Raw genomic sequence first — 24,372 nt, forward strand, 5'->3', positions numbered from 1 at the left:
ATTTACCATAAAAACGAGTACTTAAGTCAAGTTTTTATTTCTTTGTATGTAGATTTCTAGAATGATATCTATTTTTTTTAATAAAAAAAATTAATCGACTTATATCGACAAATTACGGCTTTGTGAAAAAAAAACTAAAGATATATTTTAAAAATTAAAATCCACGGAAAATGTCTATAATATGTTAAAAGTAAAAGTACTATAGAACCTATTTTTTGAAGCGAAGCTATTTCTGATTTATTTACATAAATAAAAACGAAAATGTCTATAATATGTTAAAAGTAAAACTATAGAAACTAACTTTTGAAGCGAAGCTATTTCTGATTTATTTACATAAATAAAAACGAAAATGTCTATAATATGTTAAAAGTAAAACTATAGAAACTAACTTTTGAAGCGAAGCTATTTCTGATTTATTTACATAAATAAAAACGAAAATGTCTATAATATGTTAAAAGTAAAACTATAGAAACTAACTTTTGAAGCGAAGCTATTTCTGATTTATTTACATAAATAAAAACGAAAATGTCTATAATATGTCTATAATACGATGCGATAAATATCTATTTTCTGAAGCAACATAAAAGATAGACAGACAAAAATCAAAATGTATTTCCGTGAGAAATTAAATCTTGTTGTTTATCTCCCTCCCCCACCCCTCCTTCTAACTAACCATTACTACCAGGCTAAACCAATCTAATGAAATTCTCCCCTCTTTTTATAAGGTTTTAATTTAACACCTGCATTTATAATATGTGTATGACCGGAAAGTAAAAACGATTTCTTACAGATTTTTCTTTCTCATAAATTTAAATGATTTCTATTTCAAATATTATTTTTTCAAGATTATATTAAAATAGTATTTAAACACAATTTTACGGATATAGGATGTATGTATGTACAATTATAATTTCTACTAAGAGTAAGAGTTATCAAATATAGTAAAGACAAGACTTATTAATCCCAGTGTATGACCGGAAAGTAAAAACGATTTCTTACAGATTTTTCTTTCTCATAAATTTAAATGATTTCTATTTCAAATATTATTTTTTCAAGATTATATTAAAATAGTATTAAACACAATTTTACGGATATAGGATGTATGTACAATTATAATTTCTACTAAGAGTAAGAGTTATCAAATATAGTAAATTTAAATGATTTCTATTTCAATCAAATATTATTTTTTCAAGATTATATTAAAATAGTATTAAACACAATTTTACGGATATAGGATGTATGTACAATTATAATTTCTACTAAGAGTAAGAGTTATCAAAAATATAGTAAAGACTTATTTAAGCTTTAAGTGTATGACCGGAAAGTACTTAAAATCTTAAAACCACGTTAAAACCATCGCAAATACGTCGTATGATGACCGGAAGAAAAGGCCAAAGGGGGCGGAGATTTAGTATAAATATCTGAGTTCCGTTCAAATACAACTTAGTTTAATAAAATATAAGAAGCATTCAAGACCAAGGTCAACAAGTCAACAACACCAGTCATCTTATACAGTTTTCCACAGTCATCCCTATCAGTATCATCTTATTCTTATCATCATATTCCATCGCCATCGTCCTGTTCACCATCGCCATCGTCCTGTTCACCATCGCCATCATATTTATCATCAATTATTATTATCTGATTCTGTTAATAATGCCTTCAGTAACCAGGAGTATGGTACGTGCGGGGGTTGCGGCCCTTGAACCGGCTGTCCAGCCTGCCCGTGTCCAGCGTGCCCGTGTCCAGCGTGCCCCTGTCCAGCCCCAGCGTGCCCCTGTCCAGCGCGCCCATGTACGTGGTGCACCACGGCAGGCGGGAAATATAGGGCAAAACCTGATCATCATTGGTGATCAGGTTTTTAATGCTCCTGGAGTTGGACCTGCTGGTGTAGTACCACCGCCGCCAGTTGACCAGCCTGCCCCTGGTGCTCCTGCTCCTGGTGCTCCTGCTCCTGGTCCTGCTCCTGGTCCTGCTCCTGGTCCTCAAGGTCCTCAAGGTCCTCAAGGACCTCAAGGTCCTCAAGGTCCCAGGGGCCCTAGGGGCGCCGATGGCCCCCCTGGAGTGGGGAATAGGGTCAACAATAGTTTCACCATTAATAATAATAATTATTATAATTATATTATTAATGGTGTAAGAGTCCCTATTCCTGTTCCTGAGCATCCTGGCCAACAGAACCAGATAAATATTCACATTCACCAGCACTATCATTAACCATCATCAATCAACTTGTCATCATCATTGTATATACCATAATCAGTTACCTGTTCACCATCGCCATCTGTTACCTGTATATATATTAATAATCCATCGCCATCTATTATTACCTGTTCACCATCGCCATCATATATTCATCTAATATTAACTAATTATTTAACTATTTGTTTTGTATGTATTGTAAATAGAAACTTAAATAACTATATTGAAATTGAATTGTAAATATTATAAAAATAACTTTTGCGTGATATTGTAAAAAATAAATGTGATAGAAACTCAAAATAATACACTTTTTATATTCATTTTTGGTGGATAGTCTTTAGATTTAATTTTATTAGACACTAACACTTTCAAAACGATTCTGGTAACGATTAATTTAATTATAGAGTTGCATGTCAAAAAAAATCAGTTAATACTTGTGTTTGGATTAGGAACTTCGGATAATTATATCGCATTATTGGATTTACGGCCTAAACTAACCGGCTGCTTATTATATACACTTTTTATATTGGTGGATAGCTTTTAGATTTAATTTAAAAGTTTAAAAATGATTCTGGTAAAAAAGAGAAAAGATAGAGATTTATCGCATCGTATTATAGACAGCTTTCCACTTTATTTAAATAAATCAGTTTTTATGTAAATAAATCAGAAATAGCTTCGCTTCAAAAAATAGTTTCTATAGTTTTAATTTTAACTTAATTATTAAAACCAGATTTTTTAGCCCCAAGGAGCCGTTTAACTATGAAAGAAATAGCTATCTGTCTTAAAGAACGAACGAATTAAAAAGTAAAAACTTTGTATATTTGTAATTGTTTTACATAGAAAGAGTAGTTTTTATTGCAAATCAAATATATTTTTTTATCCGTGGACCGTGGGACATGAAATTTCGTTGTTTCTCTTAAATAAATTAATAACCCCTCGCCTCCCCCCTCCCCCAAGCCATGAAAAAAAGAAATGAATATAAATAGATTCAGATTTCAATTTGAGATCCTTGGTAGAGAGATATTAACAGACATCCTATTATTTTATTTTTTGGTTTTCAATGATAACTATGACATATATAGAGTAGACAGAACAGAAAAAGAGTAGTTTTTATTGCAAATCAAATATAATTTTTTTCATTTGTTTTTTATCCGTGGAGATTAACAGACATCCTATTATTTTATTCTTTGGTTTTCAATGATAACTATGATATATAGACAGAACAGAAATGTACAATCGTTTGATTATTAAAACCAGTTTTTTTAGCCCCGAGGAGCCGTTTAACTATGAAAGAAATAGCTATCTGTCTTAAAGAACGAACGAATTAAAAAGTAAAAACTTTGTATATTTGTTTTATTCAAAAAGAGTAGGTTTTATTGCAATTAGAGTCTTCCAACTAATTCACTTACAATTTTGCTTCATATCCGTGTCATGTTATTTAGTTGACCCTTTTTAAAAAAATTTCAATTTCCCTTCCTTGCGAAAGAATGTTTTTAAAACTTAAAACATATGAAATGATATTATCAGATATTATCATCAATCTATAATATAATTGGCCAAAAAGCCTTCATAAAGTGTTATAAAGAGAATATAGTATCACTGAAGATTCCTATATTCCAACTTTCAATATGTAACTTTGAAGCAATTTTGTTTGTTTTCTACATTACCGAATACTTTGTGAAATCAATTCGTCTCAAATGTAACTTTTCTTAAAAATAGGTTTCTAAAACTTGAAATATAATTTTTAACTTTTCTTACCAATGAATGATGAAAGTATAAATTTAAGAACAATTTGAAATATTTACCCTCTAAAGGCTAATTTATTTACTATAATTTCATCGTATTAAATCCAAATTTAATCTTGTTTCTCCCCCCCCCCCCATCCCAATTATTACCATACCATTACCAGGTTGGTTACGATATTATATATTTGTTTTTTATCCGTGGACCGTGGGACATGAAAGATTAAGCATCAAATCCTCCCCCCCTCCTCAAAGGGGAAATTAGGAGAATTCTTACATGTCTACCTAATAAAACATACATAAGTAGCGAAGCTCTAAAATTATGAATAATAAATAGACCATTTGGAACAATGTATGGTTGTCTTTTGAAGCATTAAGCTAATAGAAAAACGTTAAAACTTAAACAATTGAATTTACAATTACATAATCCTAAATTTGCCTAAACTTAAAATTGTTTATTTCTTATCAGTTCAGCATTTTGATTATTATTATTGTCAACTGTCCTATCCCCTCCTAATATTTATGTTTTTCCCCCTTTTTTTTTTGGGGGGGGGGGGGAGCTAAACAGATATCCTATTACCTCCTAATATTTATTACATACAACACCAACCCCAATTTTAGGGGGTTACATGGAGAAAATGTTAAAAATTTTGAGATTTTTACAAATTACACCTCTAAATATATAAAGATAGAATAGAATATAGATTATTATTATTGTCCACTGTCCTATCCCCTCCTAATATTTATGTTTTTCCCCCTTTTTTTTGGGGGGGGGGGGAGCGCGCATTACCACTCCGCCCATATTCATAATGAGCGGTGAAAATGGACAAAAAAATTGTAAAATACGTGATAAAACATTTATAACAATCTTTTTCTATATATAACAATATAGTGTATTTCCGTAAAAAGACTCGGACGGAGGGACGTATGGACATACCTTAATTATAGAGTAACAAGGATTCTTATAATTTCATTTTCACTATGTTTATATATATGAGGGGGGGGGGGGTCACGATTAATTTTTAACTTGGGGAGTGGGTAAGATTATAATTTATTATACTAGTGTAGTCTCACCCCTCCCCTATTTGAAGGTTGACCGTTACGATACAAATATTGACCCCTCCCCCCCCCCCCCAAGAAATAAGTTAACAATTCAAAACATATGGAAAATAGGAATTAGCGAAGCTTTTCTATAATTTGTGTTGGTTATAGACGTCAGTTAGTATTACTATTTTATATAATTTATAGACAGAATACTTACTTATAATTATACTTATGCATTTATGTTAATGTTCCCCCCCCCCCCCCCAAGAAATAACAAAACAAAACATATGGAAAATTCAAAATACTAGGAATTAGCGAAGCTTTTCTATAATTTGTGTTGGTTATAGACGTCAGTATGTTAGTATTTATATAATTTATAGACAGAATACTTACTTATAATTTTGATTATACTTATGCATTTATGTTAATGTTTTGCTTTAATGGATATTGTCATCCTTGTTAAAAATATTTCACACATCCCATTCCCAACACTTCATATTTGAAGATATCTAGAATATTATAAATCTTAATAATTTCTTGGAAACCAACAACAAAGAAAAATTTGTAGGGGGTAATGATTCCTTGAAATTTCATTTGCTTACGGACCTTTGAAGTGACAACATTTGAACATTTGTTTTACTTTTGCTATCGTTATGGCGGAACAAGGACAGAGAGTCAGAGTTGACCGCAGGCGCAACGTGATGATGGATGACTTGGTTCCTTACTTCCCCCGTACTCTTACCTGCACAGATCCAGAACCGGCTTTATACCCCGACCTGATGCCTGGATGGTTCGCCCATTATCAGGTCCTACACAGATATTTTAAAGATATATGTAACCTGCTTTACAGGTCGGGGTTTCAGAGTGTTCGTAATATGGAGGCGCTCAGACTATTTAGTGAAGGAATTGGTATATACCAATTCCTTCACCAAGCCCTTCCATCTTCTCAGCGTACACGCGAAGAAAATGAACTTGTTCTGCAGCAACTTGAAGCCAAATGCAACGGTTACCGTGACGACGTTATCCAGTCGTTAGATGTCTATGACCGTGCGATTAATTTAGATGGCACAGTAGATCTATCATCAGATGAAGACGAATATCCCGATATCTCCGGCGATGTAAATCCATCTTCTGATGATGACGATATTGACGCCATCCTGGAAGTTCTGGAACACGAAGGTGGCGCGAGCGCGAACTCTACCCGTGATGACTCTGATGAGTCTGTGATCATTATCGATTGATCATTGATGTTGCGTTGAGTTGAGATCGTATTCCTGTGAATATTTAGTTAGATTCCACATAAATAACTTGACATATATATGCTATAATAATAAAACTATGAAAAATAATTTTCTTATTTTTATTTAATTTAATTTGTAATTGCGATGCTGCTCTATAATTTGAATTATAATTGAAGAAGTAAGCTCTGTTTGTCTGTAGCTAAGGATCTCGCTAACCACTGAACCTATATAGTTCTCCTTTACAGTACAGCTTCGTATAGGTCCTTAGATGGTTTTAGGCTAGAGAGACATTTGATATAGTTATTTGATATAGTTAAAGTTTAGTTAGGTCGTTAATTAATATATGTTTACGAAATACTTATGTTTCTGCCGTGATTATTTGTGTACTTATTTTAACTTTGAAGACATAAATTTAAAATTATCAATAGCTATAGTATTTCTTGCATCGTTAAACGGCACGTCAGGGCTAAAAAAACTGGTTTTAATCTTATGAAATTAAATTAAAGACTTGGTTAATAATTGTATGAATCTATCCTATAATATAAACTTATAAAGAAGTAAGCTCTGTTTGTCTGTAGCTAAGGATCTCGCTAACCACTGAACCTATATGGTTCTCCTTTACAGTACAGCTTCGTATAGGTCCTTAGATGGTTTTAGGCTATTTTTCTGCCCTTTCATATCCCTTTGAATATAGAGCCTCTAAATGCTAGGGGCGCAGCCGTTTGTATCCAAGGAAGAGAGACGTTTGATATAGTTATTTGATATACTTAGGTAGGTAGGTAGGTAGGTTCGAATATAGAGCCTCTAAATGCTAGGGGCGCAGCCGTTTGTATCCAAGGAAGAGAGACGTTTGATATAGTTATTTGATATACTTAGGTAGGTTAGGTAAGCGTTCCACGTATTTAAAATTATCAATAGCTATTTCTTGCATCGTTAACGAATAAAAGCTAACTATCTCGGACAAAAAATCAACATGTTTAAAATGGACGTACGGACATTCTGGTAATGATTATAGAGTTGCTACGCTTTCTAAATCGGACGGACCGACCATAAGAATGAATAAAAAAGTGTATTATTTCGAGTTTCTTATCACATTTATTTTTACAATATCACGAATATGAATATGAAATGAATGAAATACAAAATGAAAATGAAACAATGAAATATATAAGTAAATAATAGACTTGACGCTCAATGGTATAGAAATTCTTCACTGATTTAATTTCTGAATAACAGACAGACATATTTACATTTAGAAATATAAAGTAGATTTGCTACTAAAAAATGAAAATGAAACAATGAAATTGAAAAAAAAATTAAATGAAAATGAAAAAATTAAAACTAAAGAAAAGGGGTAGTTTCACGAAATGCATTTGAACTTAATTTAGTGAACCGCATATTTTATCCTGGTTAAATGGGTAAACTACATTTATATGGCATATATTTGAAATGAATTCAATTTTCTACCACGTAGTTTTTAAAATATCAAGACCTGAAAATTGTCTTTTTTGTGATATATGCAATTTAAAAAGACGATTTTCAAGTCTTGACATTTTAAAAACTATGTGGTAGAAAATTGAAATTTTTTCAAATATATGCCATATAAATGTAGTTTAACCATTTAACCAGGATAAAATATGCGGTTCACTAAATTAAGTTTAAATGCATTTCGTGAAACTACCCCTTTAAAAAATCTGCAAATTTACGAAAATTAATTAACAATAAAATCAATAATAATATATATTACAAAATTAACAATAATCAATTTGAATTCTATTATGAAATAATATTACAAAATTATAAATATTAATTTAAATAGAATTCAAATTGATTATTGTTAATATTGACTGTGGCGTGCGCACCTATTGTCAAATTGAAAATAGCCGGTATGACACGGTCACGACGAGGTTCTTGCTGTGGGGGGGGCTGTTGGGGGGGGTTTGGAATGGGGTCTGGTTGTTGGGGGGGGGGCTGTTGAGGGGGGTCCGGCTGTTGTTGAGGGGGGGGCGGGGGCTGTGGTGCTTGATGGGGAGCCGGAGCAACACCAACATTGTTGTTGTTCCCCATCTGCTGGACAACCTGTTGAGCATGACCTTAATAAATTAAATCAAAATTAAAATTAAAATCTCTCAGGAGGGTGGTCGATAGATCGATGTACATCCCCAGTGATTTTCCCTTCTGTAGATTACAATTAGTTCCATAAAAGCCAAAAAAAATACATTTTAATTAAAGAGCCAAAAAAAATACATTTTAATTAAAGATCCAGCTTAGATTTTTTGACGCATTTTTTTGGAGCTTCTCTTTTATGCATGTTTTCATCCTTGTTTTATAATAATCATGTAAGCAATTCTGTATGATATTTACTATTAATTTAAATGGTTAATTTTTCAAAATCATAAAATATCTCAACGCAATCAGATTAAATTCATTCCAAAAGGTGAATTTATCATTTCAAAGTAAGGTTACTGGACAAACGCAGGAGTCCCAATTATATATAATACCTTGTCCTCTTGGAACATTACGGCGTCCATGGCCTCGACGATGCCCATCAGGCTGGGGTTCAACAGGAACAGCGGCAGCCACACCTTAATGAATTAAATCTTATTTATTATTTCAAAGTAAGGGGACTGGACAAACGCAGGAGTCCCAAACGTCGGAGTGGACAAACGCAGGAGTGTTAAATTAAAATATTAATTTTAAGTATTTCTGTACAGGTTAGGTTAGGTTAATATGTACAAGATATATAAGACTTGGAATAGGTAATAATAAAAATATGATTATATATAATACCTTGTCCTCTTGGTTGAACAACCCGATCATCTCGTCCATGGCCATCATCAACAGCAACAGGAGGAACAGCTGCCACACCTTAATAAATTAAATCTTATTTATTATTTCAAAGTCCCAAACGTCGGAGTGGACAAACGCAGGAGTCCCAAACGTCGGAGTGGACAAACGCAGGAGTCCCAAACGTCGGAGTGGACAAACGCAGGAGTGTTAAAGTATTACAACAGCCACACCTTAATGAATTAAATCTTATACACTAAATAAATTTATTAACTTAGTCCTATAGTTTATACAAACGGACAGTTTAACTTTAAAAAAGTTTAAACTTTACAGTAATATAATTAAACTAAAGAGTAGCTATACTTAAAACAACAATGACAACATCCATAAAAGCGAAGCACTGAAACGGTAGGACAAACGGACATTAACACTTTGTTTGAAATCGATAGGACAATTCTAACATGCCTAAATTAACGAATAAAAGCTAACTATCTCGGACGAAAAATCAACATGTTTAAAATGGACGTACGGACATTCTGGTAATGATTATAGAGTTGCTACGCTTTCTAAATCGGACGGACCGACCATAATTATAGAAAAGCTTCGCTTTTAAAAAGGTAAATTAAAAGGTAAAAAGGAGAACCCGATCGGTTCATCGGTTAGTGAGATCCTTTAGTATAAGGATTATTTATTCATTATATTACACTTGGAATAACTAAAAATAAATAGAATTCAATATATATTATACCTGGGTCAAGTCGTTGACGTCGTTCAAGTATTCGCAGGCTCCTTCGTTTCGTGCTGGGTCTAGATTTCATATTCGGAATCGGATATTTATACTGAATAAATTATTAAGGTAATAAATAATAATAATTAGTATTTTTCATAATGCAAATGCAGATATAATTCAATTTCAAAACGTTCACAATATAAGTATAAAAACACTGCAAAATCAAATATTAAAAAATAATTAACTTTATAAGTTTATTTTATGCGTATATAAAAAATAATTACGCATTTAAAAGAAAGAGAAAGGCGTTCAAAAGGTAGAGAAAGCCATTAAAATAAAGGGGTTGTATGCAAAAATGTAATTTCATCATTACCTTCAGATAAGCCGCTGAAATTTATTTTGCCTTTTCTCGGCAGTTTTCGGCGGTTGCGCCGCCGTTTCTTCTCCCCTTAGTATCCAAGTAACTTGAAGTTGGCTGGCCCATCTCTCGTTCGTCGCCAACCTACAATTTAACTTTAAATTACAAATTTGTAAAATGTAAAATGTAAATTATCTTTATAAACCAACCTAATGCCGTAAAATCAATCTTCGATATTTATTATTTAGAAAATGTTAAGATTTTTAATTTGTTAATACTAATAGTCTAATAGCATGAAAAATTTTTATCTTTACATACCCTTTAAAATAAGTGGCATCCGCATTTAGAGCCTAGAGGTCAATATCATCAAACATATATGGGTGGGGGAAGGGTTTTACATGTAAGTAACACCTTTATAGTCCCCCCCCCCCAAAAAAAAAAAAGGGAAGGGCAATGGGCTGTTTATTTTACACTAGTCTCCCCCCCCTCCCCTATTTAAGAAGGGTTGCTATATGAAAAGAAAGGGTTGAAGATTTTGAATATAACCCCCCCCCCCCCAAAAAAAAAATACAAAGAATAATCCCTTTATTTATTTAAATTTTCCTTTATAAAAATTTTCCATAATATATATATGACACCTTTATTATAACCCCCCCCCCCCAAAAAAAAATACAAAGAATAATCCCTTTATTTATTTAAATTTTCCTTTATAAAAATTTTCCACTAATGCTGGGTGACGGGAGAGAGTTTTTTTAACTTTTAAGAAAGGTTTATATATATGACACCTTTATAAATTATAACCTTATATTATAATGGCCGATAAATTGATGTACACTCCCAATGATGATGCACAAAATTACCCCTTTTGTAAATAACAATTAATAGTTGAAACGTTTTTACACTCAACTTAATGAAGCAACCAAGTCCCAAAATTCCCCAAGTCCCCAAAATTGTTGAGCAAACCAAAAAGAAAACGTTGGTATAAAACTTTGTTTTTAAAAGATATGAAATGATACAGATATTCATCATATCATTATCATCAATCTATTCTATAATTGGCCAAAAAGCCTTCATAAAGTGACAGCAAGCTGACAATAAAGATGAAAATCCTTGAATGTTATGTAACTTCCAATATGTAACTATGAAGCAATTTTGTTTGTCTACATTACCGAATACTTTTTTAATTCTATTCATCTCAAATGTAACTTTTCTTAAAAATAGGTTTCTAAAACTTGAAATATAATTTTTAACTTTTCTTACCAATGAATGATGAAACTTAAGTATAAATTGAAAAACAATTTGAAATATTCAGCCTCTAACGGCTAATTTATTTACTAAAATTTCATCGTATTAAATCCAAATTAAATCTTGTTGGTTCCCCCCCCCCCCTCCTCCTAACCATTACGTTATGATGGGTGGAGAAAAAAAGATTACATATAATTATATTCAAATAAGAAGTGTTGAAAAAGGGGGGTGGGGCAGGTTTCAAATAATCTTTAATCTTTTAATCTTTAATCTTTTACGGAGGGTAAATTAAGTGTTAAATTACCCCTTCTGCAGATTAAGCATCAAATCCTCCCCCCTCCTCAAGGGGAAATTAGGAGAATTCTTAGTCTTACATGTCATATAAATATTTTCCAACACATCCCATGATTTCCCTCGTAGTAATTGGATACGGATTATACCCCCCCCCCCACACTTTCTTTTATGTGTGTTTATTTTATCCCTTACTATTCCAAAAAATAAAATTATGGGTGGAGTTACTGTTAAGTTGTTAACCCTTTTCTTCCCCCAATCATCCAATGTAAGCGGTAACCTGGCCATTTTCACCACCTTAGGCTTAAAGTCATAAAGTCATAATTAATATTAATCTTTTTATTTTAGTTTTAGTTCAGTTACAACATCGTTAGAGAATGGCTGAGCCTGACTCTAATAAAGTTATAGGTGACGATGATGACAACATGTCCGATGTTTCGGATGTTATTAATATTGACAGTGAGGTTGTCCAAGCTATGCCTGACTCTTCAGTTACGCGTAGTTTGCGTGAACGTAAGATCGACGATGCAAACATATCCGATTTTTTGGATGAGGTTGAACTTGATATGTTGGAGGAAAAGGAGGGTTTGGGGTCCCCCCCCAAAAAAATAACCCCCATTGATAACATTAGGTAATAATAATATTTTCATTTTATATTTAATAATGTTATAAAAAAACTAAAAGGGGTAGTTTCACGAAGTGCATCTACCCATGCTAAAAAAATTATAGAAATGGGATTTTTACAGTAACTTTTTATTTATTAAGCTCAAATGCATTTCGTGAAACTACCCCTTATAAAATTAGTGGGTTTCGTCGTATTTTTACTTTTTATTTACTATTAAGCTCAAATGCATACCCCTAATAAAATTATAATAAATGGGATTATGAAAAGTAGTGGGTTCCTTTGTATTTTTACAGTAACTTTTTATCTTAGGGTAGGTAAATGTTATTTATTTATTTAATTTTCAGTTGCACTCCAGGGTCGGAAATGTTGGAGGAAAAGGAGGGGTTGGGGACCCCCACAAAAAAAATAACCCCCATTGATAGCATTAGGTAATAATAATATTTTCATTTTATATTTATACCCTAATACCATTAGGTAATAATAATATTTTCATTTTATATTTATACCCCTAATAAAATTATAATAAAGGGGATTATGAAAAGTAGTGGGTTCCTTTGTATTTTTACAGTAACTTTTTATCTTAGGGTAGGTAAATGTTAAAAAAATATCCTTACTTACTTTTGGTCAGGTTAGGTTGGGTCGCATTGAGTAATCCATCCTCCGGGGCGAATTCCTTCCATGTTCAGCAACTCTCGGTGCTCTACACACCAAGAGAGGCCATTTTTTTTTAGAATATAATCCCAAATTTGGTAAATTTGGTGGGTTCTAAAAAGAACCAGAGAAAATTGAAATGCTTTATTTATTTATTTATTTAATTTCAGTTGCACTCCAGTGGCGTCAAAAATAGCTGATCCACAACGGAAGCGCATAATAACAAAGTTGTGTTCACCTCCAAGGGTGAAGAAAAGAAGAAAAGAGTCTTCTCCCCAATCGAGGTAAAAAAAACAAGTAGCCAAATAATTTTTTTTTTTAATTTGTCCAGAGGGCAAGGGAAAAATAATATTAATTAGTAATTAAAATAATAGGCTATTTTTTTAAGGTCAAAACCTGCAAGCCCAGAACCTGAAAAAACAACTTCACCCCCCAAACCTTCTCCCCAATCGAGGTAAAAAAAACAAGTAGCCAAATAATTTTTATATTTTGTCCAGAGGGCAAGGGAAAAATAATATAAATTAATAATTAAAATAATAGGCTATTTTTTTAAGGTCAAAACCTGCAAGCCCAGAACCTGAAAAACCAACTTCACCCCCCAAACCTTCTCCCCAATCGAGGTAAAAAAAACAAGTAGCCAAATAATTTTTATATTTTGTCCAGAGGGCAAGGGAAAAATAATATTAATTAATTAATTAATTATTTTAAGGTCAAAACCAGCAAGCCCACAACCAGCTTCACAAACAACACCAGATACATCACCAATGCGCCCACTCAACGTAACGCCGCCGCCGTCTCCATCACCTACAAGTACAACAGCCACACCTAAAGCCGCAGCCACACCTACAACACCAGCTGGAGACACACCTTCTTCAGCACAGTCATCCCCAGCTGGAGAAAAGCCAAAAGGGAGAGGTGGCCGTAAAGCAGGATCCAAGAATAAACCCAAGATGAACAGTGACAGTTCGGAACATATGTTCATCAAAGGTAAGCTTAAATTAGTATAATTAATATCAATAACATAGGTAGTAACATTAAAAATTTAATTGACAGGATGTCTATTTGTCTGTACTTAAATAAAATACATTATATTATATTTATAATTAATAACCATACAATCTCAACCGTAAATACATAAATTTCTAGAATACTAGTTTGTTTTACTTTACCTATATATTAAATTAACTGTTCTATTGATTACCTAGACTGCGTGGGTACAGTACAAGGTGACACACACTCGCTCTATGACCGCCTTGATGGGAAGAGGATAACATATAGTAATGGTGATAAGGTACAAACATAAATACTAAAAATAATAATAAAATGTAGAGGGGGGGGGGGGGCAAAAGTGACACTTTTTGAAACCAAAACTAAAAGTCAACAAAGGAACACAACTAAAAAAAGAGTTACAGGTGTGAGATTATTAAATAAAATGTTTAATAAAATTAAAATTACTTCAGGTTTATGTCTACTTGGTTAAAGTGCTTGAAGATCATGCTTACATGATCCCCAACTACCCTGGAAAGGGTAAGCATAAGACCCCGTGGGGGCGGGGGTGCAAATACTGTCACTTCAATACCTGGGATGACACATACCACGTGAAAGAATGCCCCACAGATCCAAAAGCAAGAGAGAAATTTATACTGCAAGAAACTAACCTTCTTAGGTAATAATATTAAGTTGACATAAAATAACATGATGTATTAACGCAATGTGCCGGAGCCGTATAATTTTGATGCGGCTCCGGCTCCGGGGAGCCGTATTTGGAAATACGGCTCCCGGCTCCGGCTCCAGCTCCGGCTCCGGCTCCTACCTTAAAATTAATATATCAATTTTTTTTCATTATTGAATTTGATAAAATAAGATAAATAATATAAAATATTTTGCTTTTATTTGATTAAAGCTATATAAAAGTAGAAGGATGTGTGTCTATTTGTTAAGTAACAATAGTTTTTCAGTTTATTATATGGAAATAGACCGTTGCCAAATTATAATATTACTTTAAAAAATCATTTTTACCTAGTCCGGAGCCGGAGCCGTTTTTAACAAAAAATACGGCTCCGGATCTGGCTCCACCAAAAATGTTGCTGCTCCCGGCTCCCGGCTCCGGCTCCAGAACACTGGTATTAAGTATTCATAAACATTGATTAAAAATATATACTGACGGACAAGGTGAATTATAGAGTAGCTTTGCTAAAAAAAATAATATTAATTGCTTACCTGTTTAGGAGGTTTCGCCATCACTGGATCAATGACCACAGAGATGTTTACCGAGAGTATAGGAAGGGAGTGAACCTGGCCAGCTTTCAGAGGAAGTTTCAACAGGCCCAGGCAGATGCTGAAGTTATCCATGAAGTCAAAATATACACCACTGCCCTAGAAGCGCTGCGCCACATAACAGGAAAACTGGTTAATAATGAAAGTTTCCTTCGCTTTAAGGTAAATGTATGTTTAATATTTTTGATCATATTTGCTGTTATCTAATGTCTCATACCTATATTTTTTTAAACAAAATGAATTGAAAATGATTGCTAAAATCGAAATATATCTTCATGTCAGTTAGAATAGTGTATTTTTTAAAAATAGGTTGAAAAACATACTAACTTTAAAAAATTCGCTTTAAGGATAAGGATGGCAATGCCTTTGACCATCTCATCGCCAAGCAGGTCGGTTTACTTGAGAAAGGCAACAAGCAGGATGCACCCACCAGCAAACAGCTTCATAACTGGCTGCAGGGGCAGCACAAGTATTACATGGAATCCTTCAAGAAGATTTTAGAAAATAAAGGTATTAATAACTATTAACTATTAAGTATTATAATTTATAAACTAAAACATTACTAAATAATTTCAAAATCTGAAAGAAATAACAAATACTTAATTTAAATTATCTTTACTTCCGCGGGTGTGTACATTGCCGAAATCGAAGGAAAGGTGCACACCTGCGGAAAAAATGTTAATATTTAATTATTTTAAATAACAAATAATTATAATCAATATTATCTTTGTTTCCGCAGGTTTGCACCTTTCCTTCGACTTCGGCAATGTTCACCACACCGACTTCATTGCAGGTAACCTAAATAAAATAAATAAACTATTATTATTTATTAATGCAATTACAACTGCAGCAGCTACATAACCTGAATTAAATAAAGTAAAGTAAACTATTATGAATAATATAAAAGAATTACTAATTTTTCAGTAACTGCAAACTATACCGATGCAGAAGGTCCCAAAGAATTGTTGCTCGCCTGTGAACAGGTATAAGTTTAAAATTAATTCTTAGAAATTTAGAATGACCACAAATACCTAAATGATAATTTGATTAATTACTTATGTTTAGATGCCTAAACCCGATGCTTCCGGCCGCAGCATCTACGAATATTTCGAACAACTGTTGAAAAGGTTTGGGCTTGAGCATTATCAACTTCTCAGCTCCACATCCGACTCGGCTGCCAACTGTGTAAAGGTAATGAAAAATTATAAATTATAATTATAAAATCATAACTATTTAATAGTTTTTTCTCGCATCGTATTTTAAATGGCTTTCCGCGGATGTAAAATGTACAATTGTAAGATAAAACCAGTTTTTTTAGATGAATATTTGAATGAATACGAGAATTAATATTCTAAAACAATACCATTAGAAAGTAAATCATTAATTTATTTTTCATTCTTTAGTCCGTCAAGATACTCAATGAAGAGCACGGGAAAACCCCCACAGAGTATACAAGTTACATGAACCATGAGGATGAAGATGAGGAAGTCAGTGATGATGATGATGATAGTGATAAGGAAGACACACCTGAGGCTGATAGTGAAGATGAAATCCCGTTGGATATGGTTATAGAAGAGGTTGACAAAGGAGTTGCACAAGCAGAAGATTTAGATGAGGTTGAGGATGGTGTTGTAGAAGCCGAAGGTGAGGGTCAGGATGGAGGTGAAGAAACCCTGGCAGGAACAAGACAAGGCGATGGCGGCATATCAAGTGCGATTTTCTACAGGTCCATCGCCATCAAAGATCCACAACAAAGAGAGGGTAAGTAAAGTTAAATTAAATTCATTCCCAAAAAATTCAATGAATTACATTTAATGATTTACAGGGGTAGTTTCACGAAATGCATTTAACTAAATTATATTAATTTATTAAATTATTTCTTTTCAGCAATCACAAATTTCGGGAAACTAATGGAAGAGAACATCCAGAAAACAATGATATGTGATGAGCAAAAATGTGGACTAATAGTGGGAGGCGTTTGCCTCAACCACCAAGTGGAGTTGGCGTTGAAGCAGGCTGCCAAAGTTGTAAGTAAATTAATTAAATGATTAATAGAACCAACTAAATAACTTATACAGTAACTTAAAAAGTTAACTAATAAATTATACAAAAACGTGAAAATTAACAAATATTATATTTTTTAGAAAGGGAAGAGGTACAACAGAACCATAATTAACCTGGCAAAGCTGGTCAGTAAAATTATGAATAACAAGAAGCTGCGTCGCATTTTGGTAGAGAGTGGACAACGTATGCTTACCAGATACGTGGAGACGAGATGGAGCTCCAGAATGAACATGATAAAGCGGTTCTTAGAGTTGTTTGACAACAAACAACTACTTCAGAAGGTGAAAAAATCCGTGCAGGATCAGAAAGGTAAACCCAAAAAAGTTAATTATAATTTAAACAACAATTTAAAACTAACAAAATTACCAACTTAAATTTCTCTCTGTCCCTTAATTAAACAAAAGAGAAAGGTAACAAATAGAAGTTTATTAAAATTTAAACTAAATAAATTATTTCTTCTCTCGTTCCCTTAATTAAAAATTAGAACTGTATATATCAATAGAATTAATTTTTAATTTTTATTTTAGTCAACAAGAAGTTTGACAATCTGTGGCCAACACCTGACCAGGTTCTTGCCCTCAGAGAAGTCCTGCAAGTGTTGGAGTGTGTGGATACCATGCTGACAATTCCCGCCCAAGCCCATGAGGCCACAATCGTCCAGATGTTCACCATGCTGGATACGGTGTTCTTTACCCTACGGACAAGTATGCCTGACAACTTATTCGCTAGACGTGTATTCAAGTTCCTTCACCAGAGAGTTAACAAGATTGTCCGTAATAATGCAGGCTGGCAAGTCTGTCTCTACCTACACCCCCTGTCACGCAGTCATTTGGAAATGATTGCGAGTGGCACACAAAGCTTTATGGTGACACAGGATGAAGAAAAAACAATCTTACAACAAGCACCCAAAAATTGTAGGTTGTTGGGTGAACGGCTACACCGAATCTCACTGAGAGCCAACCTAAGTCCTGAAGAAAAGGCAGATGAAGAGGCCGACCTGCGTAGTGCTAATGCGGATGCCGACAATGAGGATTCCGAAGCTGACGAGTACGATTCTCCAGCAACTGCACCTCCCACAGGTAAAGATATACAATATTAATTAAAATAGATAATAATAATAACATTAGTTAAATAATTCAATTATCATTTTTATTAATTATATTTATGTATTACAGGCATGATGACACCCATCCAAAAGATGTTATGGAACAAACAACAAGAGTTCAAACAAATTCAGGCTCAAGCAGCAGCCAAGAAGAAAAAGAAAGAACAACGTGACAAACAGAAGGATCCCCTGGACGTCATGAAGAAACACCTGAAAGCTGGGCTGAAGGATTGGAATAATATAGAAGAATCCAAGTTGCATGCCTTGACATACGGTTACCAACGTGAAGTCGCTAAGATAAAGGAGGAAATTGCGAAAGTCAAAAAATCTAAGTCCAAGGATTTCGATGTTGAAGAACGCCAGAAACTGTACAAACAAGGAGCAATGACCGCAAGCCACAGGATGCTTACTGCCAGGTATGAACATGTTGCAGAGCAGATATGTTATCCACCTGGACTTGTCAGTTTGATGACCAACTTCAACAACTTACCTGTTTCTAATGCGAGGTGTGAGAGAATTTTCTCACACCTCAAATTAGTTTACTCATCGAGGCGCTATAACCTAGAGAAAGACACCATCCACGCCATCATGTTCTTGAAGATGAACAAGCTAGTCCCCAAGAAGTCCCAAGCATTTTGGGATAGACAGGTAAAAGTTACCAAGAAGACAGCAACCAAGGAACTGGAAAACTGAAATAATTTTTGTAAATATGTTTATCATATTAATTATGTTGGAAAGAAATAAAGTAGAAGTAAAAGTAAAACAAATAATTTAATGAAATAATTTTGTGTTTTTTAAATATTTGTATCATTACCATTATAAAATAAATGTTGTAATAAAACCCAAAAAACTGTTTATTGATATATTTATTTTTTTTGCAGTATTGTTATTTAATTTAACAAGGATGAATAATCAATAAGTAGCGAAGCCAAAAACATTACTCAAATCATACTTGTCTTGTGTCTTTATGCGTGGATGGTCTCTTGCTCGAGGTTCTAGAGTAAATAAGTTGGACATCAAATGAAAGTAAATACTAAATATCCAAAAATAAATTTGAATTTCAATTAAAGGGTGATGGAAAAAAATAAAAATGCGTACTTGCCGCTTCGCTTATATTATTGTACATTCAAACATCAGTAAACCAAAAATGTGTTTTTTAAATATCTGTATCATTACCATTATAAAATAAATGTTGTAATAAAACCCAAAAAACTGTTTATTGATATATTTATTTTTTTTGCAGTATTGTTATTTAATTTAACAAGGATGAATAATCAATAAGTAGCGAAGCCAAAAACATTACTCAAATCATACTTGTCTTGTGTCTTTATGCGTGGATGGTCTCTTGCTCGAGGTTCTAGAGTAAATAAGTTGGACATCAAATGAAAGTAAATACTAAATATCCAAAAATAAATTTGAATTTCAATTAAAGGGTGATGGAAAAAAATAAAAATGCGTACTTGCCGCTTCGCTTATATTATTGTACATTCAAACATCAGTAAACCAAAAATCAGACCAATCGGATAATTAGGTCACATAAAAATTTGTTGTTAAAATGTAAAAAAAATACGGACATTAATGTCAGAACTGAATTATCAGAATGCGAATATATAAGAGTCAAAGCAAAATTGTAAGTAAATTTGTTTAAAAACAGCTTGATAATCAGGTTTAATATGAGCGTACATTTAAAAACGAGTTTCAACGCAAAAAAACGCGGAGCCGAATCTAGAAATACGGCTGCGGATGTGTGTATATTTGGTAACATATGGTTTTTAAGTTTAATTTAAGGAAATAGACCGTTAAATCATATTATTACTGTAAAAACTCACTTTTAACTAATGTGGAGCCGAGCCGTTCTGAACGACGTAAAAAAATGCACGGAAATTCTTTTCGAACACAGGGATTCAATATTTTTAGGTAAGACTAAGACTTATCGATAAAACACACCCGATACTTTGTAATTTTGGAACGATATAAAAAAATAAAATAAAAACATAATTAAAAACAAAGTATGGAGCTTGCCGAATTATTCACAGTATAAAATCTGTGCGTTTAAAATTGAAATTACCAAAAGGCAAAATAAGAATAATTAAGTTATAACGAACAGACTTTTCACTTTATATTTACAAATTATTACAAAATCCTTACCTTAATATACTCTACTAAATGATTATGTGTACTGCCTTCCGAAATAGAAAACATAGCCTATTATTTTGACGTGTATGTACTCTTATGACATTCACGCAAAACAATAGACTACAATAATCCTTTTCGGACGACAGTACAGAATTAGATCTTGTGTTGACACTTGACTTTGTTTCTTTCTTCTTTTTTTTATAACTATGCAAATAATATTTATCACTTTATTTTATTGTATTAATATAATTCCATTTGAAGTTTTCACATTGTATATTAAATTTTTTATTATTTTTCACTTTTCTTTGTATCTAACTAACGCGTAGTATGACGTGTCAATACACTCTGAAATTCAAATAAGGACTGAAGAACTATGTGTGTGTGCACCTCATGGAGACACGAGGTAGAAATGTACATGGGTAAATAGAAACTTCAATATAATTTATTTCGTTATATTTACATTTTTTAAAATAAGATTTTTTAATATGTTTTGACCACGGTAAATAATAAAAATTTGTTGGAGGAATTTTTGTGTATATATTTATCCCTGATATAACAGCATACACCGGAAACGGATGATATCAAATAACAGGGAATCTATAAATATATTGTTACAAATACAATTACAAACTATTATAAGTTAACTTTAATATATTTCATTATCGTTATATACTTTTTTTACGTAATGCAAAATTATAATTTTTTTAATATTAGGAAGAATTTTTATTTTACCCTGTAAAAAAAGCAATGAAAAAAGTAAGACGTCTAAAATGTCGTATTCTTAACAGGTAGACTTTTTGGAGTAAGGAAATTATGTCATCACATTAATTTCATAGAAAGAACCTAAAAGTCTAATATATCTAGTAAATTTTATTTCGGAATTGTTTAACGAACATACTTAATTTAAGATTGCATGATTTATTTCGAAATAGAAATATAAAACGTAAAAATTTATTATTTTTCAAAATCTTCTATTTATTTACGAAGTACTTCGTAAATAAATATTAAGAAATTTGAATATTTAGAAAAATAGAAATAGGGAGGTATTTTTGAACGAACGGAGAGGGGAATAAATATCCTATTTTTGAAATAGAATTCTTGCACACGTAAATTAATATTCCCCAATTTCAATATTTTCATATCTCTAAATTCCCTTCCAAATTTTCTCGAAATACGATACGTTTAGGGTTTAGAATAGTTAATATTTTAAATATCTAGTAGACACATCATTGGTTTGATCACGAATTTCATATGGTAAAAATATTTTTCTTATTTAATTGTTATCCTAATAAGATAAAAGTTATGCTTGAAAATTGTTTTAATAGCTATTATTATATGTTGCATTTTTAGATAAACGTGAGAATTGTGTTCAGAATTTGCGTCAGAATTTGCGTCATTTGCGTCATTTCTATTTTCAGATTTTTATTACCCGTCATCCTTGATAAATTCATGTAATTTACTCGACTATTTTGGCATGTTTGTCTGAAATGAATTATAACGGCAGTGGGAGGGTGGGGGTATACTACTCTGTACTAATTGGGTATGGATATAAAGGAAAAAGATACATATAAATATTGATAAATCTATTTCATTCAATTATTATTTAACAGCTTCTAGTTTACCGTACAATGGCCCCTATGTCCATGTTGATAAATATTTGAGAGAATGGCTTAAATTAGGTTTGAAAAGATTTAACCATAGCAATACTTTTAGATTATGCAGTTTAAATATTATATTGGAGTAAATACACTGTTAAAAATAACACAATTATTATTACTATACAGAACCCATACATTTTTTTAGTATCGATTGATACGCTCTAGAATACTGGAAAATACGCTATAGAAATGTTTATTAAAATAGTACTATTTGATACACTCTAGTGTACTGGAAAATATGCTGTAGAAATGTTTTTTAATTTAGTACTATTTCATATGCTGTAGAGTATCAGACAATACGCAAGAGAATGGTTTATTAAAATAGTATGCTAATGCTAATGTTGTATGGGTGAGTTGAACCTGGACTGAACAGTCAACTTGTCAACTCATGGCCAGACTCTTGGTCCTTCACCTCATACCCGTGGTACAGTACATTACAGACAACCAACTCTCTGTGATGCACGACCTTTGTCTGAGAAGTCCTAACTGTGCATGGTAACGAGTTGCGCCTGTTTTGGGCCAAGGCATTCCCCCCACTCTAACTATTTACGTCGCGCATCTGAGTAACTATTAATACCTTCTAGGGTACGAATCTGTACTGTAAAGAATAATTGAAACAGACACCATTCGTGCACACTTCTCATGGAAGTGTTTCTGCTTGGTCGTTTTAGACAAAGATGAAATGTTACTATTTATGCTCAGTTTTTTAGTTTTGATTTTTGTAATTATGACTGACCATAGTTTTTATTTTTAAGGATCATGTTTAGTCCTAAACATCTTTAAAGTCATTTTTTCTACTAAAGAAGGTGTATCAACTTTTTTTTTATAGCTAGCCGGTTCTTTTAGTAAGTAGTAGATGTAAAATTTTTCATAGAATTCAGATATGCAATCGTTTTTTTTGTAGACCTCTTATTTTTTAAGTAATTTAAGTTTTTTAAAAAAATAATTAAGTCGGTTTTAAGGTACTAAAACGCAACAAAATAAAAGAAGAAAATGGCCAGTAAGAACAAAAATAGTAAGATCTTTAATTTGACACCTTACTTTTAAAATTCTGTTGAGTAATTATTGAAAAAATCTATTTTTTTAACCTCGGTTTAATAAAAACTTTAGACCTAAATATTTTCTCAAACAGACATAAAAAACATGGGTTCATATATACCTTTAGAATCAGAAAAATATTACGAATCCATTGTAAGCAAAATTGAAAAAAGGTAAAAAAATAAAAAAATAAACAAATGGCCAATTGTATTTTTTGTTCAGGCAACACTATCGTCTTCCCTTTTTTACCCCCTCTTTACCCCCTTCCCATTTTTATACTCAATTCAAGAATTAAGACGTTGCCTGTACAATGTAATATGATATTTTCATATAATTCCTTTTATTGTAGTTTATGTACTATGTTGTAAACTTTTTTTTTCAATTTTGCTTACAATGAATTCATAATATTTTTCTGATTCTAAAGGTATATATGAACCCATATTTTTTTATCTGTGAAATAATAAAATTAAGTTTAAAGTTTTTATTCTTGTGGGTTTAAAAAATCGATTTTTTCAATAATTACCTGACAGAATTGAAAAAGTAAGGTGTCAAATTAAAGATCTTACTATTTTTGTTCATAATGGCCATTTTCTTTCTTTTTTTTGTTGCATTTTAGTACCTTAAAATCGACTTAATTTTTTTTTTAAAAACTTAAATTACTTTAAAAATAAGAGGTCTACAAAAAAACCGATTGCATATCTGAATTCTATGAAAAATTTTACATCTACTACTTACTAAAAGAACCGGCTAGCTACAAAAAAAAAGTTGATACACCTTCTTTACATTTAAATTAATGTTTTATTGCTCTGCTTGGTATGTTTGTTGATATAACAAAATGTATATGTACATATAATAATCATATATTATAAACTGATCTTTCATCCAAAGTAAAACAGTTTCATACTCTACAGAGTATCAAAAATTATGATAGAGGGTATCAAAAATTGCAAAGGAGAGTATTAAAAACTTACTTCTACCGTATTGAATATTATTCCAAAGAGCGTATTGGATAATACTATACAGACAAATACATTATTTAGTACTACATGTTACTCCATAGAACACTAAGTATTACTCAATACAGTATTGGAATCTTCCTTGTATCGTAATAAGGTTTTTTTCCTATAACGTACGGATTGATACTATACATTAATGTGAAGAATATATAGTATTATCTGATG

At 32.2% G+C, this 24,372-nt stretch overlaps 2 protein-coding genes across 2 annotated transcripts in view; one reads left to right on the forward strand and one right to left on the reverse strand.

Annotated features, from left to right (window-relative positions):
• Positions 1 to 24,372, reverse strand: part of LOC145322191 (ras-related protein Rab-23-like) — a 202,336-nt gene that overhangs the window by 33,946 nt on the left and 144,018 nt on the right. The gene's annotated exons all lie outside the window — the stretch shown is intronic.
• On the forward strand, positions 14,625 to 17,311 carry LOC145322189 (uncharacterized). The gene is made up of 2 exons (XM_080164030.1): positions 14,625 to 16,951; positions 17,078 to 17,311. Exons 1-2 carry the CDS (start codon positions 16,651 to 16,653, stop codon positions 17,236 to 17,238), a joined length of 462 nt encoding a protein of 153 aa, XP_080020156.1. The 5' UTR covers positions 14,625 to 16,650; the 3' UTR covers positions 17,239 to 17,311.

This window comes from Acartia tonsa, chromosome 6, assembly GCF_053477335.1.
Source record: "Acartia tonsa isolate MP-2025a chromosome 6, ASM5347733v1, whole genome shotgun sequence".
Lineage (NCBI taxonomy): Eukaryota > Metazoa > Arthropoda > Copepoda > Calanoida > Acartiidae > Acartia > Acartia tonsa.